General features: G+C 43.2%; 1 protein-coding gene across 1 annotated transcript in view; it reads right to left on the bottom strand.

Moving 5' to 3' along the window:
• Nucleotides 1–6,101: 6,101 nt before the first annotated feature.
• PROZ (protein Z, vitamin K dependent plasma glycoprotein) overlaps nucleotides 6,102–26,619 on the bottom strand; it is a 264,854-nt gene continuing 244,336 nt past the window's right edge. Inside the window, exon 8 of the mRNA XM_078657699.1 lies at nucleotides 6,102–8,305. Coding sequence (XP_078513825.1) covers nucleotides 7,776–8,305 — 530 coding nt within the window. The 3' untranslated portion in view covers nucleotides 6,102–7,775. The remainder of the gene's footprint in view (nucleotides 8,306–26,619) is intronic.

The raw sequence follows: 26,619 nt of genomic DNA, 5'->3' as shown, positions 1-26,619 counted from the left end.
ATGAGTTTTTAATATATAATGTATGGAAGCATGTTTATTATTAGATGTTATGATGCTTTTTATGTACTTTTATGGATCTATAGAAAAGATTCAGAATAAAGATTTTTTAAATTGAATTGAGCCACCACGATTCTGCTATTTCTCTATTTTGTTATGCTAGAATTATGTATACTAACTCCTTGGGTATGGGGGTGAGCCAGGACACTTTCCTTTCCTACTAGGGATGCTGCTGTATTATTTCCTGATTTTGCTGCTCATTGAGAATTAAAATGATTTCTGATTTTTGACTATTCTGTATAACTTTCATTGAATTCTTCATGGGATGTATTCTGTACCACATAACCTCCCCCGCAAACTACAGAACGTCTATAATGTCTCCCAGAGACTAGTTCTCAACCTACCGCGCCACTGCCACATCAGCCAACACCTACAGACCCTAAATTGGCTCCACGTCGAGAAGGGAATCACCTTCAAGCTTCTCACCTATGCACACAAGGCCCTCCACAATGGATGGATGATGGCACATCGCAAACAGTAACATCCCATGCCCTCACATCACCGATTTTAGATCGCATGTCCCTTTACATCGCAAGTAATTACAACGCAGCCCATCACGCCGCATCCCAATTGTAAAGCATGCAAAAGACATTCACACCGCATACCAACACCCCGCATACTTCAAAATCGCGATTTGTATCCCATGCGCATTCCCCCTGAACCTACCTCCTAAACTACACTGTAAGCAACGTAGCAAAGACACATCGACCCCCTCAAGCCTAAATAGTGTCTCATTTACGACCCTTAACCCTAAACCTTAAAACATTACCCTACACACCCCTTAACCCTAAGCCCTAACCCTAAAGCCTAAAACACTACTAGATCCGAACCTTAACCCTAAGCCCTAAAAGCCCTAACCCAAATGTCTAAAACACTACCATATCCGACCCTTAAACCTAAGCCCTAAAATCCCTAACCCAAATGTCCATACAACTACCATATTTGCGCCTTAACCCTAAGCCCTAAAAGCCCTAACCCAAATGTCTAAAACACTACTGTATCCGACCCAAAGCCCGAACCCCAAAATCACAACCATATACTACTATTAACCCTAAGCCCTGGAGCCTAAAACCCTGCCCCTTCACTACACAAGCCCTAAAGCCTAAAACCCTGCCCCTCCACTACACTTCCCACCAACTACCTAAAAGCCTAAAACACTACGGGCTTACCTATCTCGTGGTTCCAGCGTTGTCTTCCGTGTCCGTTTTAAGCGCCTGTGATCTAATGGTGCCTCTGCATCGCTCCCCAAGTTCCTAAAGGACCTCAAGACCTGGCTCATCGATGGAGCTCAGTGAACCTCCAGGATCTACGGAGCCCCCCATGCCTGCCTCTCCATCAGTCCCTTGAGACCTGTTCCGGGTGAGTAGCTTGTGCTATACAAACCCCCTGATTGATTGAATGAACTTCTGAAATGTTTGCAATGAATCCTTTTTAACTTTCCCTTGAACTAGAGAATACATTTTTAAGTGATCTAAATTATTTATTGCTGTTACTCCGCTAAATGGATGATGGGGAGGGTGCTTTTTCATTCAAGATCAGCCAAGGGAATGAACTGTCTGAAGTGAAAGTAGCTTAATCTGAATATTGAGGTGTTTTGCTCTCAATATAGCACGACCATGGGGAAATGGTTTCAGGGACCTAACAATCAATACTGCAGCAGGTGCAATAGCACTGGTGCCCATTGGTGTGAGGGGTCCACTCTATCCAGATTAGTGGCTGTTATTTACCACCCAACTATAGTGTGGATGCTTAATTTTCTTGCTTGATTTGAGGCCCATGGTACCCTTGGTGTGCAACTAAATGGTTTGTAAATAATGTTTGTTTGTGTTTCCAAATTAATAATTTCCCCCCAAAACTAGTGCAAAGTGACATCAATATTCTAACGTACACAGACGTCATATTTGATCGCACCCCAATTGGATTACAAAGAAACCTAACTGAATTAAATAGATTTGCAAAAGAAAACTTCTTTGCCCCTAATATTTCATAAACTAAAATTCTACCTTTTAGAGGAAGAAGGAAATGTTGGCCATTTACTTGGTTTTTGGGAGGTAAACCAATTGAGGTAGTGAAAGAGTACGTTTAGTTGGGCCGAATATTCTCATATAATCTCCAAAATGCTTCTTACTTTCATCACATGGGGTGAAAGGCTGACTCCCATGTTTGGGCCTTAAAGAGATTTTATTCCTTGACAGGGAAGAGACACTTTAAATCCCTGCTGAGGTTTATAGCGCATAAATTCCACCTGTTCTAAGTTATGCTCTGGAATATATATAGATTAAAACCTGGCAACCAATAAAAGTGAAAAAAGGGATTACTCTAAGGAAACTGTTGGAAGTCTGTCAATCCGTTCCCGCACAAACCCTGCACCTTGAGCTCTCCTTAATAAGTACATATGCTCGAGCAATCTCTAATATTACAAGGTGGGCTTTTAATCTTTTACATGTGGATCCCGGCTCACTAAGACATATATTAAAATTAGAAACTTTTAGAGAAGAATCAGCACCGCATACTTTCAATAGGAATCTTAAAGCAGCCCTAGAGGCATCACAATGCACTATAGCACTTTTGCAGGGTTAGTCCCCAGCACATTTGAAGCTCTTTTTAAAACATATGACACCAAAAATAGGTTTTGACTCAGACAAGGAGTATTGTACTCAATTAAAACATTACAAAAAATATGCGGACACTATAGTATACAAAACTTCAGAGCATTACTTAAAGTTTCAGCTTGAACATAGAGTAAGGCATTGTATCCTTCTCCTGCGATTAGGAATTCTTCCATTAAACGTTTACTCTTCCAGATGGAATTCCTCTGAATGTTCATCAGGTATCTGTGACTTGTGTAACGGTGGAGTGCAAGACCTTTGCCATGCACTTTTAATTTGCCCAAATTCGATCCTGGTAGAAGTCTGGCAACATTCCATAAAACCTATTCGCCTCAGATATAATGCCATTTTATCTCAAGATGTTATATCATTGTGTAAATCTCCTCTAAATTAATGTATTTGCTATAACTTGTACAAGTTCCTAAAGAGATTGTAAACATTTTGTAAAAAACGTTACAATTTTAACAACTACAGATTATGTATTTGTAATTGTTAAATTTAAATTACCATGTCTACAATGTGTTTTTAAAGAAAGTTCAAAAGTATAAATATAATTTTTAAATTATGTATATGTATTTGTTAACCTCAGACGAGATCTGAATCAAAAAAAAAAAAGATTTGTATTCATGAAATAGCAAGAACCTCCTTGAATGAAAAAGATATTTTAGAAAAACGTATGACCCACTCCAGTATACACTGGGAACACTTAACATTTGACAATAAAAGAGCAGGCAGGTTGACTCATATAACCGTTTATTGTGGGCACAATATACTCTGGGTAGTGAACTGAAACTGAAATAATGGTATCATTTGTTGATTCATTTTCATTATGTGGTATTGAAATAAATGTTTTAGCACATTTGAATATCAATAAAAATAATTTACCAAAACACAAATCCCAGGTGGTGACTTTGAAGAAAAACGTTTTTTGTAGCCTCAGTTTTAAAGTCACCGTGTTAATTTCCATCCTTGCTTTGTGGATACCAGGACATCATGATGACTACTCACTATTTAGGTTTTCATTGATTGTGCCACCATGGCAATCCTATGTCTCCTGCAAGAATTATTTGAAAACAGTACTGAGTAAGAGGTAGATTCAACAAATATATGAGATAGAATACAATGATTTCTACAAACAACTTGTTTTTAGCAAGACCCATCTCATTGGTAACAATAAAAATGCCATATACTGGATGATGCAGTACTAATGATGTGCTTGAAAACATGATGCTTTGTTTACTTCTTTGTATTGAATTTGTATAGGCTACATAAAAATAATAGCAGGTGCAGACAAAAATTCAGCAATGTAATGAAACTACAGTTGCTGATTAAATCTGTGTCAGATTGCAGTATGAGTAGTTCCTTTGCTTAGAATCTAGTGTTGCCATGCTCCAATTAATTCATCATTATTACGGACCTTAGCAGTCAACTGAGGAACTGGTTATTCAAAAGTGAAACTCTCCTCTAAAGACTCAATACTACTAACCCAAGTAGCATATGATGAGACTGGCATTTGGTGTTAGCTGTTTGGAGTTCAGGGTTAAAGTTTTATACCACACCCTGTAAATCTGTGTATACTTCTGTAACTAGATTCCTTACTTCCCCTGTGTATGTTACAAATGCACAATGTATAATATTTTCTTCAGCAAAAAATATGGTACCTCTGTTCTGGTGTCAGGTGGGTGTAACCTACAAATCTGGGTTGGTATTGAGGACAATTGTTGACCCACAAAGTAGCTGTTCTCAATCTACTCTCATGCATGTTACAGATGATGCACATCTTTCCATCACTCAGAAGATTACTTCAGCTACGTTTAGTGAATGGCTGAGTTTTATTCACAAAGATGCAATAATGGAGAAAGGTTAGCTTGCCATAAGAGTTCACGGGCATGAGAACTTGAGAAACAAACCAGCAGGTCTATCTTTGCGATGCTAGAATGTGACACTTGGAAAGAAGACTCGTCATTGCCCTCCCACGTTTGTGAGATTGCTATAGAATAGCTCAGCTAAGGTGATGTGTTCAAACCTAGATAATGCCATGTCCATGTGCCACCGCCTCAATATATTGTGTCCAGGTTTAGGAGAAGAGATAAGACACCCACAACATCCCGGAAGTGGCTGAAAATAGTTCCCAACTCACAGCAAAAATCACAGAGTGCTTCAGATTACCAGGGATTCTAACACACCAATAGACACCACTTATATTATAGGACGCCCAAAACAAAGGAAATGGACAAACTATAAAGAGATAGAAAGTGCACAGAGTGAATTCACAATCATGCTCTTGTGGACAGGTGTCTGATGCTATTTGGATGTCGGAGATTGCTTGGGATGGGAGTGGCTCCCCCTACATGCCATAATAATCTCTTACAAATCAGGTCATCCTCCCGGAACCTATAAGTTGAATCAATATGAAGACTTCTGTCACACTGCGTGTGTGTGGCACAATGACCAAAAGCACCACCATGCTGCAAACTTACCAGCTCAAGAACATCAGCCTACTTCTTGTACAGAGGATACCACCTCTTTACTACACCATTTTACCTTTACATAAATAAAGTACTACTCTTTTTTCTTAAAAAGAGAAACAGCCCTGACTATATCTTCATTTATTGTACGTTATTCATGTATTAATTAAATCTCAGTTTCTAAACCTAAGGCAGCCCATGAGAGTATGCCTTGACTTCTTGAACTTCCTATCCCCCTTGCAGCGACCGCCATAAACTAAGGGTGGTACCTTTTGCCTCCAGTCGCTCCAGCGTCGCACCCTCCTCTCCTCTTCCTGTCTTCCTACCTGCTGGTCCAAGCAGTGCCTGGGACAGACTCCCTGTCCAATCCCCGTGGTGCAGAGTAGTACAGGGAATGGTATGAGCAGGCAGGAAAGACGCCCTGCTCAGACCAGGAAGTCTGTGAAGTTTCTCTAGCCCGACTGCTCAATGCAGCCGGGCTGTAGAAAACCTAAGAATGCATGTGCATTTTGGTTGGCCTGAGACGGCCAACCAAAACACATATGCACATATGCACACTTAGGGAGTGGAGTGCACAGACACTCCTCCTCCCCCCTCCCGTATCTCGGCCCGCCCCTCTCAACAGGCTGGCTAAGAGCCAGCAAATGTAATTTAAAATGATGCAAGAACATTTTTATATATTTGCTGGCTCTGAGCCAGGCAGTGGGGCATCGCTACTCCACCATTGAGGCGGAGGTGCCCTTGCCTAACAGTAAACCTTCCACCCCCATTTGTACCACTTTGTTCGCCATAAGTTGGCAGGGTATGCGCAGACGTGAGTCCCTTGCTCACTTTGCCACTGGATTCAAACAAGCGGGCTGAAATGCCAGAAACCGGTTCTAGGAAGCTTGTTTCCGGTCCAGGGAAGGCATGGCTTGGCAGTTCGGGCTGGACTGTTCCCATGAGGCACAGAGTAAGACTGATTTGCAAATGGCCGTGTCTGAACTGGGGTGGAAGAGTGGGCTTAAGAACGGTGATGGATTAAACCCACATCTGTTGACTGGGTGTGAGTGTTTGATTGGTTCAGATGCTCCGTCCATAAACACCCCCTTTTGTACTGCTTTACAGTAAATCTTAACAAGCATTGACAAAGCCAACAGGTGTGGCATAAGCAAGATAATGAATTGGTTACTTTTTTTTAGCATTATTGCAAGCCTCTGCCATAAAAAGTAAGAAAGAAAGAAAGTAACAAGCTTAACTCTATAAAATAACCATTACAATTGTGTTTAAATGATCCGTGTGTATGCTTTTTAGCATGCAGAGGTAGAAAATGTTTTTCATTTTCATGTGGAAATATGATTCTTATTGACCCAATAAAATGGTACAATTGGGTTTGTCTTACTGTGACCTGAAGACATAGCTTAAAAACGGAGGAATAATTAGAGTAATAAAATATAATAAAGAGTGGAAAGAAAACAAAATTGGTAAATTAAAGTATTGGCTCATCAATCCAGGCACTTAAGTGCCACTCTTTTTATGTCACCCTTAACAAACATATTGCTGCAAAAACTACAGATGGTCTGGTACCAGCTCTCTCTTCTTAAAAATAATAAACCATTCCTTTCTGAAAGTGACTTCAGGATTGCTGCTCAAACCCTCATACTCTAGCATCTGGAAGGTGGTATTGCCCTACTCTTTTGCCTCCAAGACTGCACACCAACAACCCTCAATAACATTCTACTAGCTGCAACATACCTCATCCAGTGCCTGGAGAAATATAATCATACCATTACCATCTGATGGACCTCCATTGGTTTCCATTGCCGGGCCTCAACATCTTCAAGTCCATCTGCATCATTTACAAAGGCATCACAACCAGCACTGCCTCATAATGGATTAACTTTTCACAAACCAGCTTCCTCTCCTATTACTCGTTAACTTTATGTTTATCTTTTGCCATATACAGCACTCCGCTGCTGTTTAGCTAGGTTCAAACTATAGAAATACAGTATACAAACATACTTACGTGGATGTGCATGTGATCAAGCAAATATTCTGTCACACGCCATTCAAGTGGGTCAAATGCATATAGAAAGCAATATGTGAATGACAGCTGAACAGACCAATAGTTAAAGAAGGATGATAACCAGCCTCTCTATGTGTGTACTTGTACGTATGTTTGTATTTATGGATATTTTGATTACATGATACTGCCTCTAAACTTGGCATTTCAATGAGAAGCACACAGCGTACTAGTCACAAGGACTGATGAGCACCACTGAGTCTCAAGAATGTGGAAAACTAGTTTGACACAGATTAACTGTACATCATGAAGCACAATATAATGCTTTCAAATCATGACGTAATTTGACGAGCACATACTTTAGGATTTGTGGCAAAGAACTAAAAAAGAGTTATGCTTAATGAGTACTAAAATGTAACCCTTCTTGTTATGGTTTAGGCACATGTAGGCCCAATAGCCCAATGTATTACACAGTTTTAGAGGATAGGTAAGGCAAAACAAGGTTATTCTTTAAACTCACAAATACGCTATTCTCTGTATGATAGCACATATAATATGAACAGTATAACATCTAAATCAAACAGTTGCAGACAGAGTGGAAGCCTTGGTTTAACCATTTAGGCTGTCTAGTCTGAGTTTTTACTTCATTATTTCATTGAACCACGTGATGTATCGTGAGACTTTGGTGAACAGTACCACATTGAGGTTACTGCCTTGTATTGACCAAGATCCTGTGATGCCTGTCAGAAACCAAGTGTCATTTTGTTTAGCAGCAAACACACCACCACCAGCTAGTGTGCCATTTATAATCTCCTGGGAATACCCACAGAACCTTCGGTTGGTGTGGGTAATGTTCAGCAATGCTTCACACATCTCCTTTTGAAGATATGTAACTTGGAACTGAAGTGGTAATGAATCCAAGACATCTTCCTCTTGAAGTCGCAAGGCACTGATTATGCCCACTTGTTGTGGGATCAAAACATGCTCTGCAAAGTCTTTCTCAGGAATGCAGATGGGCAGACGGTGTGTGTTGTACTCGATGGGCTTGCTCAATTGAAGCAATGCAATGTCATTCTCTCCTTTTTCTTTAGAATACCTTCTGTGTGTATGCATTTGATGTACAGAAATCATCTGTCTTTGGCCATCAGCTGCGGTCATTCCAACCATTCCTAAGAAGAAACAATGTTGTAGGTGTTAGAGTATATTATGTGATACATTATAACAAAATCCAAGCATGTTCTTTAGGATTGTTAGCCTTCAAGAACAAGTTAATTGTCTTTGGTAACGCTATTTCTGGTGGATACACGGTCTAACCACAGGCTCCTTAACTTGTGATCATTCCTCAAGCATCTGCTTTCATAAAGGAACTTTAAACCAGTACTCCTCAATACTGGTTGGTGGTATCATGCTGCTCCGCGCTGATGTCATTCTAGGCCAGACGTGATGAGCGGAGTCGCATATAAGCACCACCCATGCATGGTGAAGTCAGTTGCTTTATTACGCTGTCTGTGCCCTCATATGCAGAGCCTATTGACAAATTGACATAACCAGTGTGCAGATCTCTAAATCTTTGTAGATAGGAAACAGTCCAGTTCACAGATTGGGTGGGTGAGAAGGTCAGTGAGGAATCTTCTGTTAGATAGAATATCCACACAAAGAGCATTATCAAAGATATGTAACTTGTTCTTCTGTCAGATTCATCACCTTATGATTAAATACCATAGCAATACCTGCCCCAGTGATTGGTCTGTGAACTGTCTCAGACTAAAAAGTCCTTCAGGACCAAGTGTCCCAAATGCCCCTCTCTACAGACCTGAGTAGGCAGTAGTACTTCTTGAGTGTGTATACCAACGTCCACTTAGCCACCTGACAAATGTCCAGGACAAGTTCTCTGCATGCCAATGCAGTGGTAGCAGCGTTGGCTCTGGTAGAGAGAACCCAAAAGCCTTCTGGAGGCTGCTTCTTTGTGATTGCAGCCATAGCAGATCTTGATGTAAACAGCAATCCATCAGGAGATGATCTGCTTTTACACTGCCTTCTCCTTCTTTGCCCCAGAGAATCCCACAAAGATCTGATAGTCAACCCAATGTTCTTTGCTGCGATTTGTGTAAATGCTTAGTCTTTTTTTGGGGTCAAATAGCTTGCCAGACTGGAAATGGAGGGACTGCTTTTGGTAGAAAGGAAGTTCAGGTCCTCAACACCAGCTTGCTTATGAAGAATGTTTGATACACTGGATTGACGGAGAGCTTCTGCAGGTCACTCACATCCCAAGCCAATTTTGTGGTGATGAGGAGGACTGTTTTAATGTAAAGAGTCTTAATGGACAGCTGTGCAGTGGCTCAAAACAAGTGCATATCTAAAAGGATAGGGTCAAGTTCAAGTCCCAATATGGCATTACTTGGGGCTTTGGTGGAAACAAGTGTTGCCAACATTTAAAGAATCTTATCACAACAGGTGATTTATATAAAGAAGGCTGATCAGGCTGCCGCAAAAATCTGAAAAGGCAAGCAAATAAACTTTAACAGTGCTGGTCAGGGACTAAACAAATAACAGGACTTCTGGCAACTTGGGGCCTGATTCACAAAGATAAACTTAGACCAAAAGTCAAAATTTAGTCCTGAAGTCTAAGTTTAGACCTAAAGTCAAACGTTACTAGTAGTAAAGTCAGACATTTGGTCTAAGGTTAGACCAAAAGTCTAACTTTACTGCTAGGAAAGTTAGACTTTAGGTCTAAACTTAGATTTCCGGTCAAGACTTAGATCGTTGGTATAAGTTTACCACTTCTGTGTGTGAAAAGGACAGATTGTCCTCAGACAGTCAACCTGAAGGTTGTAGAAGGTGTGGTGGGGTAGAAAGGAAGGGAAGGCCAATTTGGAACACCCCTGTAGAAAATTCTGGATTCTGCCTCCAGCTGGGTGACTATGTGTCGTAACAGACGCATTAAAGAGGTTTAGCAGGAGATGTGAGGGACTCAGCTGCCCATTGTACCTGATGCCCTGATGGTTGTCTCTCTAAGCCGTGGCCACGAAATGGCTAGGAGAACAGTTGGGCTGGCATTGGGAGCTCACAATGGTGGTATTGGAACCCCCTACCATAGCCTAAAATGAGGCAAAATTGTTGGTTGAACTCTCAGATTTGGAACAGACTGGCCCAAGGAATGTGCTGCGGCCCCACTTCCACTACTTGTTTCAAGGCTGAGTTTGCTTTCTCGCAGAAAAGCCCGTAAACCTTATCCAGGCATGGCGTCGAAGCTCCATATTCGTGCCTATCGCCTGACCTTAGCAGGTGGTCATGTTCAAGCCAGAGTGGATCAAAAGTTTTCCTGAATTGCAGCCATCCTGAATAGTTGGGGTTAGGGTTGCCTGAAGGTCATCCTGAACTGCTTGTAAACTTTGGGGTATTGAGTAACATAGTGCAACGGGGTTTGGGCATAGAAGACTGCTGGTGTTCACTGACTGCTGAGCAAGGCTTGTGGATGGAATGATGCATTTGGTAAAGGTCTCATTTTGTTTAGACTCATGATCTAGTGGGCTGGTAAGGAAGGTGTTGGGATTTATATTACTGTGGATGCTTACAACACCAAGATCTCTGGTGTGGGGTGTTGTGTACTGAGGTCAGGATTGTTAGGTGCTGGCCAATGGCACAGAGCGACCTGCCTATTGACTGGTGGTCCCAAACATGGTTTCACCCAAGTGGCCAGTAGGGTATCTGAGAGGGCTTTGTTTGAAGTCAAATGAGGTTCTCTAAGGGCTTAACCAGGCTGGAGTACCTGTGCAAGAACATTAGTTTTGACCTCCACAGTATTTATTTATTTATTACAGGATTTATAATGCGCATGGCTGCCTCAGCAACGAGGCGTCCCAGCGCAACAGAAGCCTAATCAGAGCAGGAGAACATAGCAAGCAAGGGATATCATAGAGTGGGGGAACAGCCAGGTCTTCAGGGACTTGCGAAATTGCAAAAGATTGGGAATGGCGCGAATGCATACTGGAAGAGAATCCCACAGTTTGGCCGCCAAGAGGCCAAACGACCGGCCCCCAGCCCTTGCTTTCCTAACACGAGGGACACAGACCAGACCTTGATTAGTCGATCGTAAGGCTCTGCTAGGCAGGTAAGGCTTCAATAGGCCCAGTAGCCCCTCTGGGGGTTGAAACCTCAAGATTTTGTGCGCAATACAGAGCACCTTGAACTGGATGTGGGCTTCGATTGGCAACCAATGCAGCTTCACAAGAACTTGGGCCACAGAGTGCGATTTAGGGAGAGCCACCAACATGCGTGCGGCTGCGTTCTGGACCCTCTGCAAGCGTTTGATGCTAGCTTTGTTAGCACCAAGATATAAGGCATTGCCATAGTCTTGCCTTGCCAGGATGGAAGCCTGTAAGATGGTCTGGCGTACTCCGGGAGGGAAGAAGCCAAGCAAGGGTCTCAACCCTCTCAGAAGCCCAAAACAGACAGCAGCTACGGCTTTTGTCTGCTTATCGAATGTTAGACCGGTATCGAACCAGACGCCCAAGTTCTTCACTGTCTCCTTTGGTACCGGTGCGGGCTTTAAATGGTCGGGCCACCATTTCTCTGACCAGAGTCCCTGGTCCTTCCCATACAACAAGATCTTGGACTTGCTGGCATTTAATTGAAGGTTATTAACCTTAATCCAAGCCGAGATAGCTGTTAGATCCTCCTTAAAATTTTCCAGATTGGTCCTTCATTTTTTGGAGAAGGCAATTACCAACTGGGTGTTGTCGGCGTACGACACCAAGCTAAGCCCTCTGTCTCTGGCCACTTGCGCCAAAGGTCCCACACACAAATTGAACAGAAGGGGGCTCTAGATGGAGCCTTGAGGAACCCCTCTACCCAGAGCATGTACATGCGAGTGGAACGGCGGCACGGACACTTGGAATGATCGTTTAGCCAGAAAGGACCGAACCCATTCCAAAGCAGTATCCCTAATACCAATCGTCCAAAGACGATGAAGGAGAATCTCATGGGACACTGTATCGAATGCGGCACTTAGGTCCAATAGGATCAAGGCCGCTGAGTCATCTGCATCCAACCCACTCCAAATCGATTCCGTGACCGCCAAAAGGGCAGATTCTGTGCTATGGCGGGGGCAGAACCCACGTTGAGATGGATCGAAGATGTTATGCTCATCAATGTAGTTGGATAGGATGGCAATTACGTGGGCCTCTACCACTTTCGCCATAAACGGGAGCTGTGATATTGGGCGATAGTTGCCTGGGTCCTCAAGGTCTAGAGATGGCTTTTTCAACAGTGGAATAATCTTAGCATGCTTCCACGCCCTGGGAAAGGAGGCTGACTTTAGCGAAAGGTTAACCAGTTCTAAGGCCACTGGGGAGATAAGAGGTAGAATCTGACGGAAGTGACTTGCTGCCAGCGGGTCAGCTGGTGAACCAGATTTGATCTTAGCGCTTATAATCTGTCTGGAATTATAAGCGTAGTAGGAGTAGGTAGCTGTAGTTAGAGTTCATCTCCTGCCCACCATATAACTACAGCCATTGAGGTGCTTTCTTCAGCGGCGAGACCAGGAGGAGAAACAAGACCAGTGTCTGGGGAAGTAGCCACATTACTGGCATCCTGCAGTGCCTCATACTAATTTTTGTCATGATATTGAGGGCAGGCAAAATCATCCCTTCATCATTACTGTCCTTTTCTGAGTCAGCGATGAAAAGGTTGTGTAAAGTCTGATCTCTTCCGCATGGTATGGGCAAGATAATAGAATATGAAGAATTGTGGGTTAGCTGCACTCTGACAACAATGGAACATGGCCTTTGTCATAGTCAGGGTGGATTCTGTTAGAATTTGAACAACACAATGGGTTGCGAATCCTCATCTAACGTCAGTGGTGCATTGTTTGGAAAGGAACCAATGCAGTGGGTGGCACTCAAACTGAAGTCAGCACTAGAACTGGTGCTGAACCTGAATTGGTTTCCAGAAAAACACACAGTGCAGAAGGTCGAACAGCTGGCAGACGTCTGATTAGGTGTGCCATAGGGAACCAATGGAGTACTGAAAATGCACAGTATGGCCTACTTAATGGCATCCACTTGCCACGTTATCCCTGACAGACTTGGAAATTTAGGGCCAGGCTCAGAATTGTCTCTAAAGGAGATCCGAAGTGAGACTGGGTAGCACTTTGAGGCCTTTGTTACTACCCTGGCGTTCAAGAGTGGCAAGAAGGGGCCAATTCCTGCTTAAATTTATTGTGCTTCTTTTTGGACTTACCCAAATGCTTCGACTGCTTTGGGAACAATTTTGGGAGCAGGACCTTACTTTCAACCTTGACCAGTCACAGAGTGGAGTCTTCCGATATCATGCAAACACAAAACTTTGCCTCATGGCCCTGTGTGGACTTCGGGTTCATTTGGGTGCTGTGATTGCAGGCCCTGGAGTTGTGGTGTGACCCAGGCATCACAGACATACCTCATGAGGGTCTGTCAGAGACATCTCCCTGCATCAGACCCTGCACAGTTCCCTGTCATCTTGGGAGGTGGCATATTCCCTCGCACACGGAAAGAAATGTTGGCAATAGTTTAAGAAAAAGTCTTAAAACCGGTAAGGCGTTGCTCTGTATCCCCAGCTTAAGACATGATATTGCATCAGCATGCATGGGTGGTGCTTATATGCAGGCCCGTGTCACTTGTGGAGCAGAACGATATTAGCATGGAGCCACACAATGCCATCTATAGGCACACCGGAGTACTGCTTTAATGTATGTGTATTCAGTCTGACCCCAGGGGGAATATTTACAAAGTAAGGGAATCTGGATTCAAAATATCCATCAGAAAAGCATTGGCCAAGCGAGCGTGCCTGGATTTCATGTGGTATAGATACATCCTATTTTCTTATTCTATGATCAGTATTTGTGCCTTTATGGCAATGAATTAACTTTTCTTTATCGCTTATATTAAGAATTCTGTAATAAACCCTTTAAAGTTACTTTTGATCTACATCTTATTTATTGAGTGGTCCCAGGTTCTATTTGGTTTCTATTCTGCTATTTGTAGGTTTATTGGTGTGGAGGATTGAGTCTCTTGCTGCTAGATCAACTGAATCACAGCGTCAAACTGTCTCTGGTAAAAATCTGGGTGTATAGATTACTGACGTTCAATAAATTATTGAGGTTTGGCTACCACTAAATTTGGTAGCACAGAGTAAGAGCACCTCCTCTTCAAAAGGATCTCCAAGCGTTTTCTGTGATTGTGTGAGTCTTTAATGCCTGGTCCGAGGGATAAAATGTTTTTGGGGAATCTTGCCAAACTTCTGATGTTGGATCTTCCCTGGAAGTAACTAGCTGTATTGGCTGTGCATTCCTGAACAATACTTGAGTTTACGTATGAGTATGGAGAAATTGTGTTTGTGAATGTGCATTGAAGTTTGAGATTCTGGTGATGGATCTCTGTTCTGTATTTAGTGTTTTGGGTATGCAATGCTGATTGTGGCCTCAATTGGTGGATTTATTACTGTTGTGTTGATGCATTATTCATATTTGTAATCAAATTTGAAGTTTTATTTATTTATTAAATTTAATTGAGGTGGTTATTGGATTCATCGTATGCCCAACATCTCAAGATGTTGATTATTTGTCTGTCAGAGTGGTGTGTAGAGCTAAAAAAATTATTTTCTAAGTTTTGTGTTAAACCCCTTCTATGCTACCGTCGGCCATTGGCTGACGGCAACGCTACCTCGCTGGTGCTGCCATCGGCCAATGGCCGACGCGGCCCCGCCCGTTTTGCGGAAGTGCCGCACTTGCGCAAAATCGGCGGCGCAGTGGAGGGGTTAATATTGATTAGTGTAACTTGCTCTTGAGTGCACAGCAGCATGTGCACTGACCAATGACTGCTGGACCGGAGTCTACCTAGTGTGAATAGAGGTTTAAATAGAGTTACCGTTTCTTATCCTTAGTATGGGCATTCACCCCTTCGGCGCTCATGACGAGCTGGGCTCGTCATGAGTCGTGCCGCTCGCACGCTGATGACGAGCTCAGCTCGTCATGTAACGCGGCTTTTTGAAAAAAGCCGCGTAGCGCAAAAATAGCCGCCGCAAGCAAGCGGTTAATTAAAAGGGTTCTATTCGCTGTACTTGACTTTTCTTTCTTTTCTAGGGAAAACAGACAAAAAGTTATTTGATTTAAGGGAGGCTTTGAAATAGTTTTCCTGTTTCACGGCTAAGTCATGCTGTTATTGGTTACACAGCCATGGAGTCATGCTAGGATTGGTGATAAAAGTACTCTGATTGGTTTGTTACTGATGAAGTTGTGCTGTAATAGGTTGACCTTTGACAGCCACGCAGTAATTGGTCACAGTTCGCTAAACTGCTTGTTTTGGTTTTGAAGTGTTTTTTTTTAGTTTTAGTTTGTAGTGTGTTTTTTTCTGAGAATAAACAATGGAAATTTTAGTAGCAATGCCAGCTGAAGGAACACCAGCCTATGAAATGATAAAGGAGGTTGGATTCTTATACGCGTGCCTGGATTTTGGAATGGAATAAATATACTGCCCATGATGAAGTTCTACAGTTTCCACTAAAAGGTACCTTTATTGTTAAGAAGTTAGATTGTTTTAGACATTCTATGTATGATATGAACCAGACGCCCAGACCAACACAGTTTGAGGCACTTAATAAATGAGATTGCATGACTAATGAGAAGGAGATAGTTTCTAAAGAGATAAAGAGTTCATTGAGACATTGGCTTGAGAGCCAACTGGATAGACAAGAGAAGAGCTTGAAGGAAGGTATGACTGAATGTGTGAAAACATTCTCCGATATAGTTACATATGAAGAAGCGCAGGATACAAATAAAATAAAAAGGAAGGATGAACAGGATGAAGAGACAGATGAGGATGATGAATTTATCATGGAGCTTTTGAATTTTAGTTCTCCTCCATATACAGTCAGGCGAGCAAACACAAGCCACACTACTTTAGGGGTTCAGTCGGGTGCTGGTGGAGATAGCACCATTATGCAGACTGCTAATGGAGTGGTACAGAGTGCACCAGCAGATATTACAGTAATAGTGGCAGTGACTAGTACAAGTGGAAATGTGCTGTCAGAATACATACACAGGCTATACCTGTGAGAGCAGTGACGTTAGAGCCACAATCTAAAGGAGTTAGTATTGGTATTCTAAAAACGGAATTTGTCGAAATGATGCAAGGGAATGTAAATATGAACAGATTCTTGACTTACAATTCTGATTTAAGGAGGTATTTGTTAAAAGAAGGTGCTGGGCGTCCAAATGAAGCACATGATACATTTGAAGAAGAATTAGCTGATGAATTAGAGATTGATATCAGAAAATTAAAAATAGAAAACAGCATTCTAAAATGAGATCAGCTTGATTACTCTAAGGTCTCATATCAATGATGTGAATGAGAAAACATAGGACTGAAGTGATTTCAGGAAATATCGAGAAATATGAAAGAAATAGGTGACAAATAAAAAGAGAATGAAGGAATTGATGGATCAACCAGAAATGTTGCATTTGATTCTGAGATTTTGGAGATTCCTCCTCATGAAGGTAATTTTGTGCATGCCAAGGGCTGATTTGTATGTTTTAAGCATAATTTCCTAAAGCTGCAAGAGGACCCTGCAAAGCTGTATGATGATATACACAATTTGCTGCATATTTCTCTGATGCCATGAACTGCTTTGAATTAGTTATTTTAAATTGTTGTCCCTGGAAATTTGCGGTTGTTGCTAGATGGCTTACACAAGAATCAGCTAGACTTGGTCCTAATAATGCTCCAGCTAAAGAGGTAGCAAACAAATATAAGGAGGTAACTGAAAATTTGAAAAAACTTGTTGCGGAAAAAAATATAAATTGCCATAGGATTTCGGTTCGGCGGTGATCTGAGCAGCAGAGACCTGAAGGTACAGGCAGTGCCAGTACCTTGATGCAAGTGTGACAATCTGTTGGCACCAGGTGCTAGATACGCGTGACCCCAGAACAAAAATCATTTAGGGTATAATCCGCTGACAGAGTTTAGACCCAGGTGAGAGCCTTAGGCCTCATTTATGCGCATGGAATGAATGTGTAGTTTATAAGCAGGGATATAAATACAGCCCTGAAAAAGGCTGTAGATCCAATTTGACTCATTGTGTGGACGGTAAAATCTTAGCAGTTTAAAATGCCAAGGTGAATTGTGCAGCAGAATCTCAATCATAACCTTGTAATATCTTGTTTAATCATACCCTCATTACCCTGCTAATAAATAATCCTTCTATGGATATACTATGTGGTATTTTTAAATCTTTCACTCAATTTCCCATCTGGATCCCTGCATTATCTAGTCACGTTTTATCTAAGAACTCCCAACAACCTTCCTTCGGCTGAGTCTGAACTGGTGGTTTTGAAACACAAGACGAGGACACCGCTTTTAAACTCAGTTCAGAAGATTTGAGAGTTGAGCTGTTCCCATTTTTGACAAAAAAGAGCTTACCTCACGATTTATGACTTACTGTCCGAGAAGTGGTATGGGATTACACTGGTAAAGAGATTATATTAATTGAAAGAGTCAAACCAGTCAATATTACGATCTCAGCTATTCTAGTCTAAGAGGAGCCAATTTTCATCACATGGCCTTTTATAATGGCTGTCTCTTGTACCTTACACCTCGAGCATTAAATAAGGTATTCCCCTCTGTATCTAGGAATTCTCAAAATGTGCTGAAGAAGGGGGGTTGGGGGGTAGTTTCACATGTTTTGGTCCTGATATTGGTTGGAGATATTTTAGAGAGGGGTGTTTCAGGTAGTAGGAGAGAGAATCTGGGTGGAAATCCTTTCCTCTCCCAAGGTAGCACTTGGAGTTTGAGAAATCAGACATTTTGGCGATGAACACTTTATATTTAAAGTGATGTTGGTCGCCATCTCTCAAATTACCTCTCATTAGAAATCCTCAGTCGCCTCAGGGGTGGATGAGTGTAAGAGGTTAGTCAGAGGGAAGGCTGGTACCATGCAAAAGTTAATTGCATGGTGTTGTAACTTCACCTTATTCCCGCGTTCCCTTTTTCCCCCCTCTCCCCCTGCTCTATTGGTATGAACCGCGCTCCATCCTGGAGTGCGGGTTAGAATGTTGGGAGATTGTGGAAGCCGCCAAGCCGGGAGCACCTGTTGTATTTATATCAATAAACTTAATGTTGGAACCTACTATTAGCAGCGATTTATTACAACATTTGTGGCGACGAGGACGGGATGCTGAGCCAGGGTCAGTGTGGTGCCTCCCCCCTGGATATATTTGAAGCTTGAGCGGAGTGAAGTGACAAGGAAACTCACCCAGTTGAAGTACGGGAAATCGGTCTGACGATTTGCCGGTTGAGAGCGGAAGACGTGAAATTAAACTGTCGGAGTCGATGTGAAGCGGAAGACTTTTGGCAGCAGCGTTCCGTTCCGGGTTTTGAGGAGGCGTTCCTTGACACCATGCTGAGTCCCCTCCGTGGGTTGTGAGGACTGTCAGGCTGTGGTGAAAGGCGGGGAGCCCTTGAGTGAAGAAGACGGAGCAGGTCTTGCTCAGATTCAGCACAGAGTTGTTGACGGGAAGTTCCGGTCCTGTGGACGTGTTTTGGAAGGAGGACCTCGTAATCTACACTCTTCCGGTGTGAAGTGTGAAGAGGGCAGGAGGAACTGAAGGTACTCCATGTGGTTCCCGAGCGAGTCGCACAGGTCTGTGAGGAGAGCCCGTGGAGCTGCGTGAGGAGAAGGGAGCGGAGAAAGGAACGTAGTCCATTTCACAACAAGGTGAAAGAAACGGCTGTGAGGTGAGCGCTACAGTTCGAGTCAGGAGTGAGTGACAGCATTGAGGAGCCACTAACCCACAACTCCCAGAAGTATTAGAGGCGAGTAAATATTAGCCTCAGTGAAGTTAAAGCTGTACTGGGGCAGTGTATTGTAGCTGCATTGAGATAACATTTTAGGAACAAAAAAGTAGCTGCATTGAGATAACGTTTTCGGAACAAAAAAGTTTAGCGAGCTTGGGTTCCTGTGACTGAAAATTAACTGTGGCAATACCTTGAGTGACGTAATCGTCGAGGAGTATTGAGGAAGGGAGAAAAGTAAAACTGTACAAGGGACAGTGGTTGTCGTCTCCCGGAGGTGAATTCATTGAGCCATCAAAACGCTAGGAGGAGCGTTCAACGGAACATACGGTGTGGAAAACTTATGAAGATGTACTGGGGCAGTGTATTGTAGCTGCACTGAGATAACATTTTAGGAACATAAAGTTTAGCGAGCTTAGGTTCCAGTGACTGAAAATTAACCGTAGCAATACATTGAGTGATGTAATCGTCGGTGAGTATTGAGGAAGGGAGAAAAGGAAAACGGTACCAGGGGCAGTGGTTGTCGTCTCCCGGAGGTGAATTCATTGAGGTCAAAGAAGATAGTAATGAAAATAATATTATGGGAGCAAATGAGGTGAGGTGACAGAATAATTGACCACCTACCATCGGTAAGCACCCCATTAGAGTTTCAGACGCAGGATCCCTGTCTCTTTCCTCGTGCATTGGCAACAGGGAAAACTGTCAAGGAGTTTAGAATTTAAATTCGGGTGTCGTGTCGGGCACCTCGCTTCTGACTAGCCTTTAGTTTTTAAGGGTGTTGCGGTTCTATTCCAAGGAGGCGCGCTTCAGACCAAGCTCGCATGTCTGTCTGGGCACAGTTGGCGCAGAGGTGAAGAGCGCGAAGACGAGGACGAAGTTTGAGAGGCGAAGGCGAGGACGACGTTTGGAGGCTATCGTCTAAAAGGCAGGCGGCTGATTGGGTGAAACACCAGAACAAAGATTGCGCATCGCTAATCTAAGGGACTCATTTAAGGAACTGGGAGTTTGCAGCGAGTAAGTGTGAGAAGTACCCATCACCCTGCGAGCACCCCAGCGCGAGGCAGAGCGAGTTTCAGTCACGTCTCTTTACAGTTCACGAGTCCTTTTCAATACGCACTCAGTCAAAACAGTTCAATAATTATCATCAATATTCACCCTTCTGCCTTTAAGTGCCAATATACCATACCATCTCACTTCGGCATTCCAGTCAGAGTTTATTTTTTCCCTGCCATTTTTCAGAAGGGTTATCCGAGCAGTCTTCCTAGAAGCCCTGTCGTAATATTCATATTAATCTAACGCAAGTGCTTTATATCCCTAAGGGCCCAAGGGGCAACATGGTAAATAGATAAGCAGTGCTCCGTAGTGATCAGTTTGAGTACTGTGGTGCTATATTATTGGAGTGGTGGCATCTTCCGGGGAAGTGAAGAGGTATTGCAGCACACTAAACATGGAGTGGGGCCGAATGTACAATCTCCCTCCACCTGTGCCGTTCATGGAGGAGGTTAATAAAAACATTGCAGAGTGGAGGGAGTGGAAAGTGTATTTTGAAAACTATTTGTCCGTCTTGGAGGAAGAGGTAGCATCTCTGTCACCGGAAGCAAAAGCGGAAATTCTACTACACAGCTTAGGTAAGGGAGGAAGGAAAATGTATCACAATATGGAGAAGATTTTCATGAAAGGTACTGACAGAAATATGTATGAGAACATTCTGAACGTGTGGGATGAATATTATATACAAGCCACAAGTGGAAGGACACAAAGGGATGAAAGTTTCAAGGGAAGAATGGATGGCAAAGAGGATGTTAGAGCCAGGAAGATATCTCAGAGATGCACTGTTATAATAGGTGAAGTTGAGACAGAAATGATTACTGACACTGGTTCGAGAAATAGTATGGTAAGCAAAAGAGATTGGGACAGGAAATTTGAAAAAAAAATATGGTAATGAATTAAAAGAGGCCAACACAGTCCTGAAAACATATGCAGGGGAGGATATACAAGCTGTTGGTTACAAAGTCATGGACGTAGTTTATAAAGAAAACAATACAAGGAGCACTATATACATAATGGAAGGTGGTATCAACATGCTAGGGTGGAGAGATCAACAGAAGTTGAGGATCTCAGGGGAGAAAAAAGTAAAAGGACACAAGAATGAGCTGGCACGGTATCAAAGCAAACAAGATACCAGAGGTGAAACTGTTATTGTTCGCATGCAACCATCTAAGAGTAATGCAGCATTTGAAAGAGCTGAAAATGAAAAAGAGTGGAGAAGAGAAGCTATTAGGGACGAACACAACCAAGAAAAAAACTCATATCAAAGCCAGGTGGAGGAAAGAGAAATACGTAAGAAACCAGAGAGATTGGACAGTAGGAAACAAAAAATGAAGACAGATGGAAAATTAGGAAGGGTGGTGGAGAGTGTCAATACCACAACCAAAGAACGAGGATGGCAGATGAATAAAATCAACCAGTCCGTTTGCAATGAGATGCGGCAAAGAATGAAGCCGGCTGGGTTCCGACCCAAGTTGTCAGAGGAGCATATGGACAATTGCGACCTAGAAAGGGAGAGGGGTGCAAGCTACATCGAGCCAAAAGGAGAGAACAAAGATGTATACATACAAGGGATCGAGCATGGAATGATGGAGAGGGAGAGTAATATAAAGCAGAGAAACCTAAAAGGATCCCCACTAAAAGTCATGGAAGGGGAGAGGGGTCCAGTCTATGATCTTTGGAGGAAGCCGAAGTGCAAGGGCCCAGAAAACACTGATGAGTTCCTTTATGGCAAGCCCAAGAAGGAACAGGTGGACATACTTATGCCTGATGAGACTCATGCAAATGATCGGGGGCTGTCGAAAACAAAATGCGATAAAGATTGCAACACTGGTCATGGCCAAGGAAATGAGAGCAGAAGAAGGCCTAGTCCCGGCATGGATATGGACATGGAAAAGGAGGCTTGTTTCATCAGAGGTAGTCTTAGGGGTGTGTCCTGGCTCAAGCTACTGCCTAGAGAAAAGAACAGTACAGTCATCCTAAATCTTCCGGCAAGGGATGGAAATTCTAGCATGAGGGGTTTGGAATCCCAGGGGGAAAGAGACGGTGTAGCAGCTCAGACAGAGGAGAGCCATGGGTGAAAAGGTGGTGATATGGGTGTTCCACCAATGTCAGGATGCCTACAGTTTTACATAGAGCATGCATTGATTTGTTTACCCATACCATAAGTGTGCACACATTGTTTGCTTCAGACAGTTACGGTATCTAACATTGGATAATATAACCTGATAACTTTATTTATTACTTTCTGAATTTTAAAGAGTCTTATCTTATCCCTCCAGATATGTATGAGAATAGAGCCACTCATACTATCTTTACAGAACATGCCTAGGGATCTAATATGCATTATTCCCCAGCCCCGCGGGTGGGGGATATACACAAATCTGTTTAGAGCTATTGTACCACAGTTAATGTGCAGTTTGGACTGTTCTCCTACTTAGACTACAGCAAGGGGTCCCTTGCTTCCGACCCCAGTGTGGCTGTGCTGTATCCTTCCTTACCACCCCCCCCCCCCCATCTACTCATCCCGTCCTGCACCCATTGTCTGTAACCCTCCCTTTTCTTCCCCCTCACTTTTCCTTAAGGAGGGAGGTGTGTTGTAACTTCACCTTATTCCCGCGTTCCCTTTTTCCCCCCTCTCCCCCTGCTCTATTGGTATGAACCGCGCTCCATCCTGGAGTGCGGGTTAGAATGTTGGGAGATTGTGGAAGCCGCCAAGCAGGGAGCACCTGTTGTATTTATATCAATAAACTTAATGTTGGAACTAGCCACCCCACCAGTCTAAATGATGGACATCATGAACTGGAGTACTGCAAATCTCCTACTAGTCCTTCCATCCCCTTATGGAGGGATGGTCCTGGAGGTAGCGCTCAGATTTACATCCTTTTGCAGAAACTTGGACCGGGGCAGGGCCCGGCAGCTCCTTCTGGCACCCTATGTCTCTATTTCAGTGTCATCAACTGTGACTGGTCTGGGCCTTCTTTTGACCTTCCTCCCTTGGCTATTGCCAGCACCCAATACTTTCTTGACTTCCTTATCAAATAGCTCTCGCTGAACGACCTGATCCACTACTGTCTTAATTCCGTTCTCCTGTTTCATTCCGCATGTTCCCTTGGAGGACTCAGAGTTGTTTTCTGGATCCTGAAACTTATGCTTGCTCCCATTATCATAGCGTGAACTCTTCAGACCTGACTGAACTCTTTTAGAATTATTATTTGCGTTTCCTTGCTCTCTATCTCCACCTTCCCACTGTGGAGCCTCTGAAGATGTTTTGTAGGGCATTTGGAACTCTTTTAGTATAATTCTTTGCGTTTCCTTGCTCTCTGTCTCCACCTTCCCCCTGTAGGGCCTTTGAAGATATTTGCCTTTCATCTCACTCTTCAAGTTTGAGTTCACTTCCTTTTTCTTTTGCCTATTAACCTCATACTCCTCCCTCACTTTAGTCTTGAACTCCGACGGCGTGTTCATTTGCCCCGACTCTTTGCAACTGAATAGATTGCCCTTACATGTTATCTTTTTCCGCTCATTTGCTGTTGCACTTATATGTTCACCCCTCCTTTCGAATTCTTCTTCTACTCTAATTAAACCTTCTCCGTTTTCATTCTCTTGTTTCTTGCGTATTTCTCTCTCATCCACCAAACATAGGTAAGATTCTAGTTTTTCTTTCATGTAGCCTTTGGCTGTGATTTCCCCTTGTTCTTTGATACTGGCAGCCCCATTAAAAACTTCTGCGTCCTTGGAGGGAGGTGTGGGGATCCTCGATGCACCACCCTTTGTCACACTCATGCTATGTTTCAGTGCCTGTTCCCTCATTTGTTCTCTTCTTCTTCCATTGAGTGATATTCTCAGTTTCATTTGATCAATCCACCCTAGCATGGTGGGTCCACTTTCTATTACATATATGGTACTCTTACTATGATTACCCTTGTACGTTAAATCCATGACTTGACATCCTATTACTCTAATGTCCTCCCCTGTATACGACTTCGGGGATATGTTTGCCTCTTGCAAAACGTTACCATATTTTTTTACTAACTTGCAGTTCCATTCACTCTTGCTTATCATACTGTGACGCGAGCCTGAATCTGTTATCATATCTGTCATCACTCCGCCAATACAGATGGTACATCCCGGGTTTATTTTACTTAGATTGACTTCATCGTGGCCACCCATCCTTTCCTTTTTCACTTCATCCCTTTGTACTTCTTCCAACGAGACCTGTACATAATATTCATCCAACACCCACAAGATGTCCTCATAAATAATCCTGATCTTTCCATTCATTAATGCCTTTTCCATTTCATGGTACTTTTTCCGTCCCCCAGTTCCCAAACTGTATAGTAGTATTTCCGTTTTTTCTTTAGGTACAAAGGGCACAGCTTCTTCCTCCACAACTGACATGTAGTTCTCAAAATATACTTTCCATAATCTCCCTTCTGCGACGTTTTGATCATTCCCCTCCATGAACGGCACTGGCAGCGGAAAATTATACTTCTGGCCCCACTCCATGTTGAACACGCTGTTGTCTAAAGGGGTAACCGTGAAAGTGTAAAGTTCGCCTCCTACCTCAAAATAGTTGTACTGAGTCTGAAACTCTGGTCTAGGAGGGTGGGTCTGATTCCAAATTACGGAGTGAAAAGATGTATGGGTGTATTCACAGCTGCATCATATGCTTCACACCCGTTACGTTTGCATCCTAAGGCCTGCGAGTGTAGGGAATTCCTCCTCTCAAATGCTCCCAATGACCCTGAAACGGGAACAAAGTCTACCCTGACCCGAGCAACTGACACTACCTGTCCCACCAATTTCCTCATTGGCTAATTTCTTCCTTAACGAGCCAACGTTTATCATTACACCTTTATCATTTTTTTCATATACCCCATTGTGACGATAGTGCGAAGCGAAGAATGGCCCACAGGGTGGCAGTGCAGTCTGGCGCTTGTTCGACTACAAGCTGTAGGGGGCGACTCGGGTGCCTGTCACAATTCAAAACTTTGCTCTGCTGTGTAGGAGGACTGTAAATCCACAACCCAATTCCTCTTCTCCTCACGATCAAAATCTAGGTGTGCCTTTTAGGAATTCAGAGACTGGTCACATTTTTATCGATTGGGTTGTACCCTTATACCATACTTCACTTGCGCGCACCCTCCACGTTGCGCAGGAAACCCTTGAATCCTTTAATTCAATCTCAATCAAAGATATTCGTTAATGACTCACTCAGATTTTTCTTTAAGGATCGAAAAAAAAAAACACATTTACATATTTCATGAACCAGCTCGACCCCCTCCTCCTCCGCCCGATGTCGTACCTCGACTCCTTAAGAGGAGAGTAGACAGCCGACCTGATCTAAACTTGGGACGTTTGCTGTCCTAGTGTACCTCTGAGTGAAACGCTGCACCCTCGGTCTCCTCAGTGCATGCCCCACAGCAGGTCCCGTGAAACAACTTGCCTTTAGCACCTCTCCGCCTATAGTCTCTCACCGCCTCTCTGTGCTTTATCCCGCGAAGGCGAACCTCCCTATCCTTTTGTTCTGCTCACCCACTCGGAATGGCCTGCTCCTTCACCAGGTCCGACTGCGCCTGGGTCCCCTCAGGGATGTTTTCCGTCGTCACATCTACCTCATCGACTCAACGGTCATGCGCTGAACAGGGATTGTACACACTCTTTATTGCTTAAAATGTCCACACGGTGGCAGTGTCTTTCCTGTGTTGGTTATTATCAGCGCAATTGAAAGGGAATAATAACGGACTTGACTGAACCTTGGCTGCACCCAGAAAGGCTGAGGAGAATTTCTTTTCCCACGTTAATATCTCTGATTCCTCTCAGTATCACCTTCGGAATAAGAGTATGCAGGGCGTTCCAGCCTCGGTCATTTACTCACACGTCCCTTTTCACACTGACTTTTGCCAAGGCTTTTATTCATAACTTCAAGACGCGGCAAGAACGATTACCACCAATGTCGTCCCCCGCTCAGCCCAGCTCTTCTCATGCGCTTCCGCAGATCACCTCACGAACTTTCTCCATGTGCTTGGGTCTCACTCCTTCCCATTACACTCGATCTGTCACTTCATCCTGAGCTCCGCTCAGCTCTTCACATCAGTTTAGACTGCTCTCCTCACGATATTTCATCAAACTTCAATGCTCATCAATTCGGGTCTTACTCTTCTTCACCAACTCAATTTCATTAGAACGCCCGACATAGATTATCACTTCACACGCCTCTGTTGCTCCTTTAATGGACTTACTCCTACAGAGCTCTTTTTCTCACTTCATCACCAAGGCTCATAATATCACATCAAAACGCGGTGGGAACGATTAACAGCAATTCCGTCTCCCGCTCCGCTCAGCTTTCCACATCAGCTTCTGCTGCTCACATCTTGGGCCTGCCAAGTATAGTTTTTAAGAGGTAGGGATAATTATGGTTATCTTATGATAACACTTCAAAGAAGGTTGTGCACCGTCACTTTTTGGATGAAATACACTTTTAGTAAATAGGAAAGCTTGTATTTATGTGAGTTTGTTGTATGGGCACCTGAACAGTGAGAGGCACTAACAAGTATCTCATTGGAATATCGAAATGTATTTAAAAGCGGTCGCAAGCCATAGTAAGT

This window comes from Lissotriton helveticus, chromosome 8 (assembly GCF_964261635.1).
Source record: "Lissotriton helveticus chromosome 8, aLisHel1.1, whole genome shotgun sequence".
NCBI lineage: Eukaryota > Metazoa > Chordata > Amphibia > Caudata > Salamandridae > Lissotriton > Lissotriton helveticus.
The sequence above is the reverse complement of the archived record's forward strand: the minus strand, read 5'-3'. Positions and strand labels throughout refer to the sequence as shown.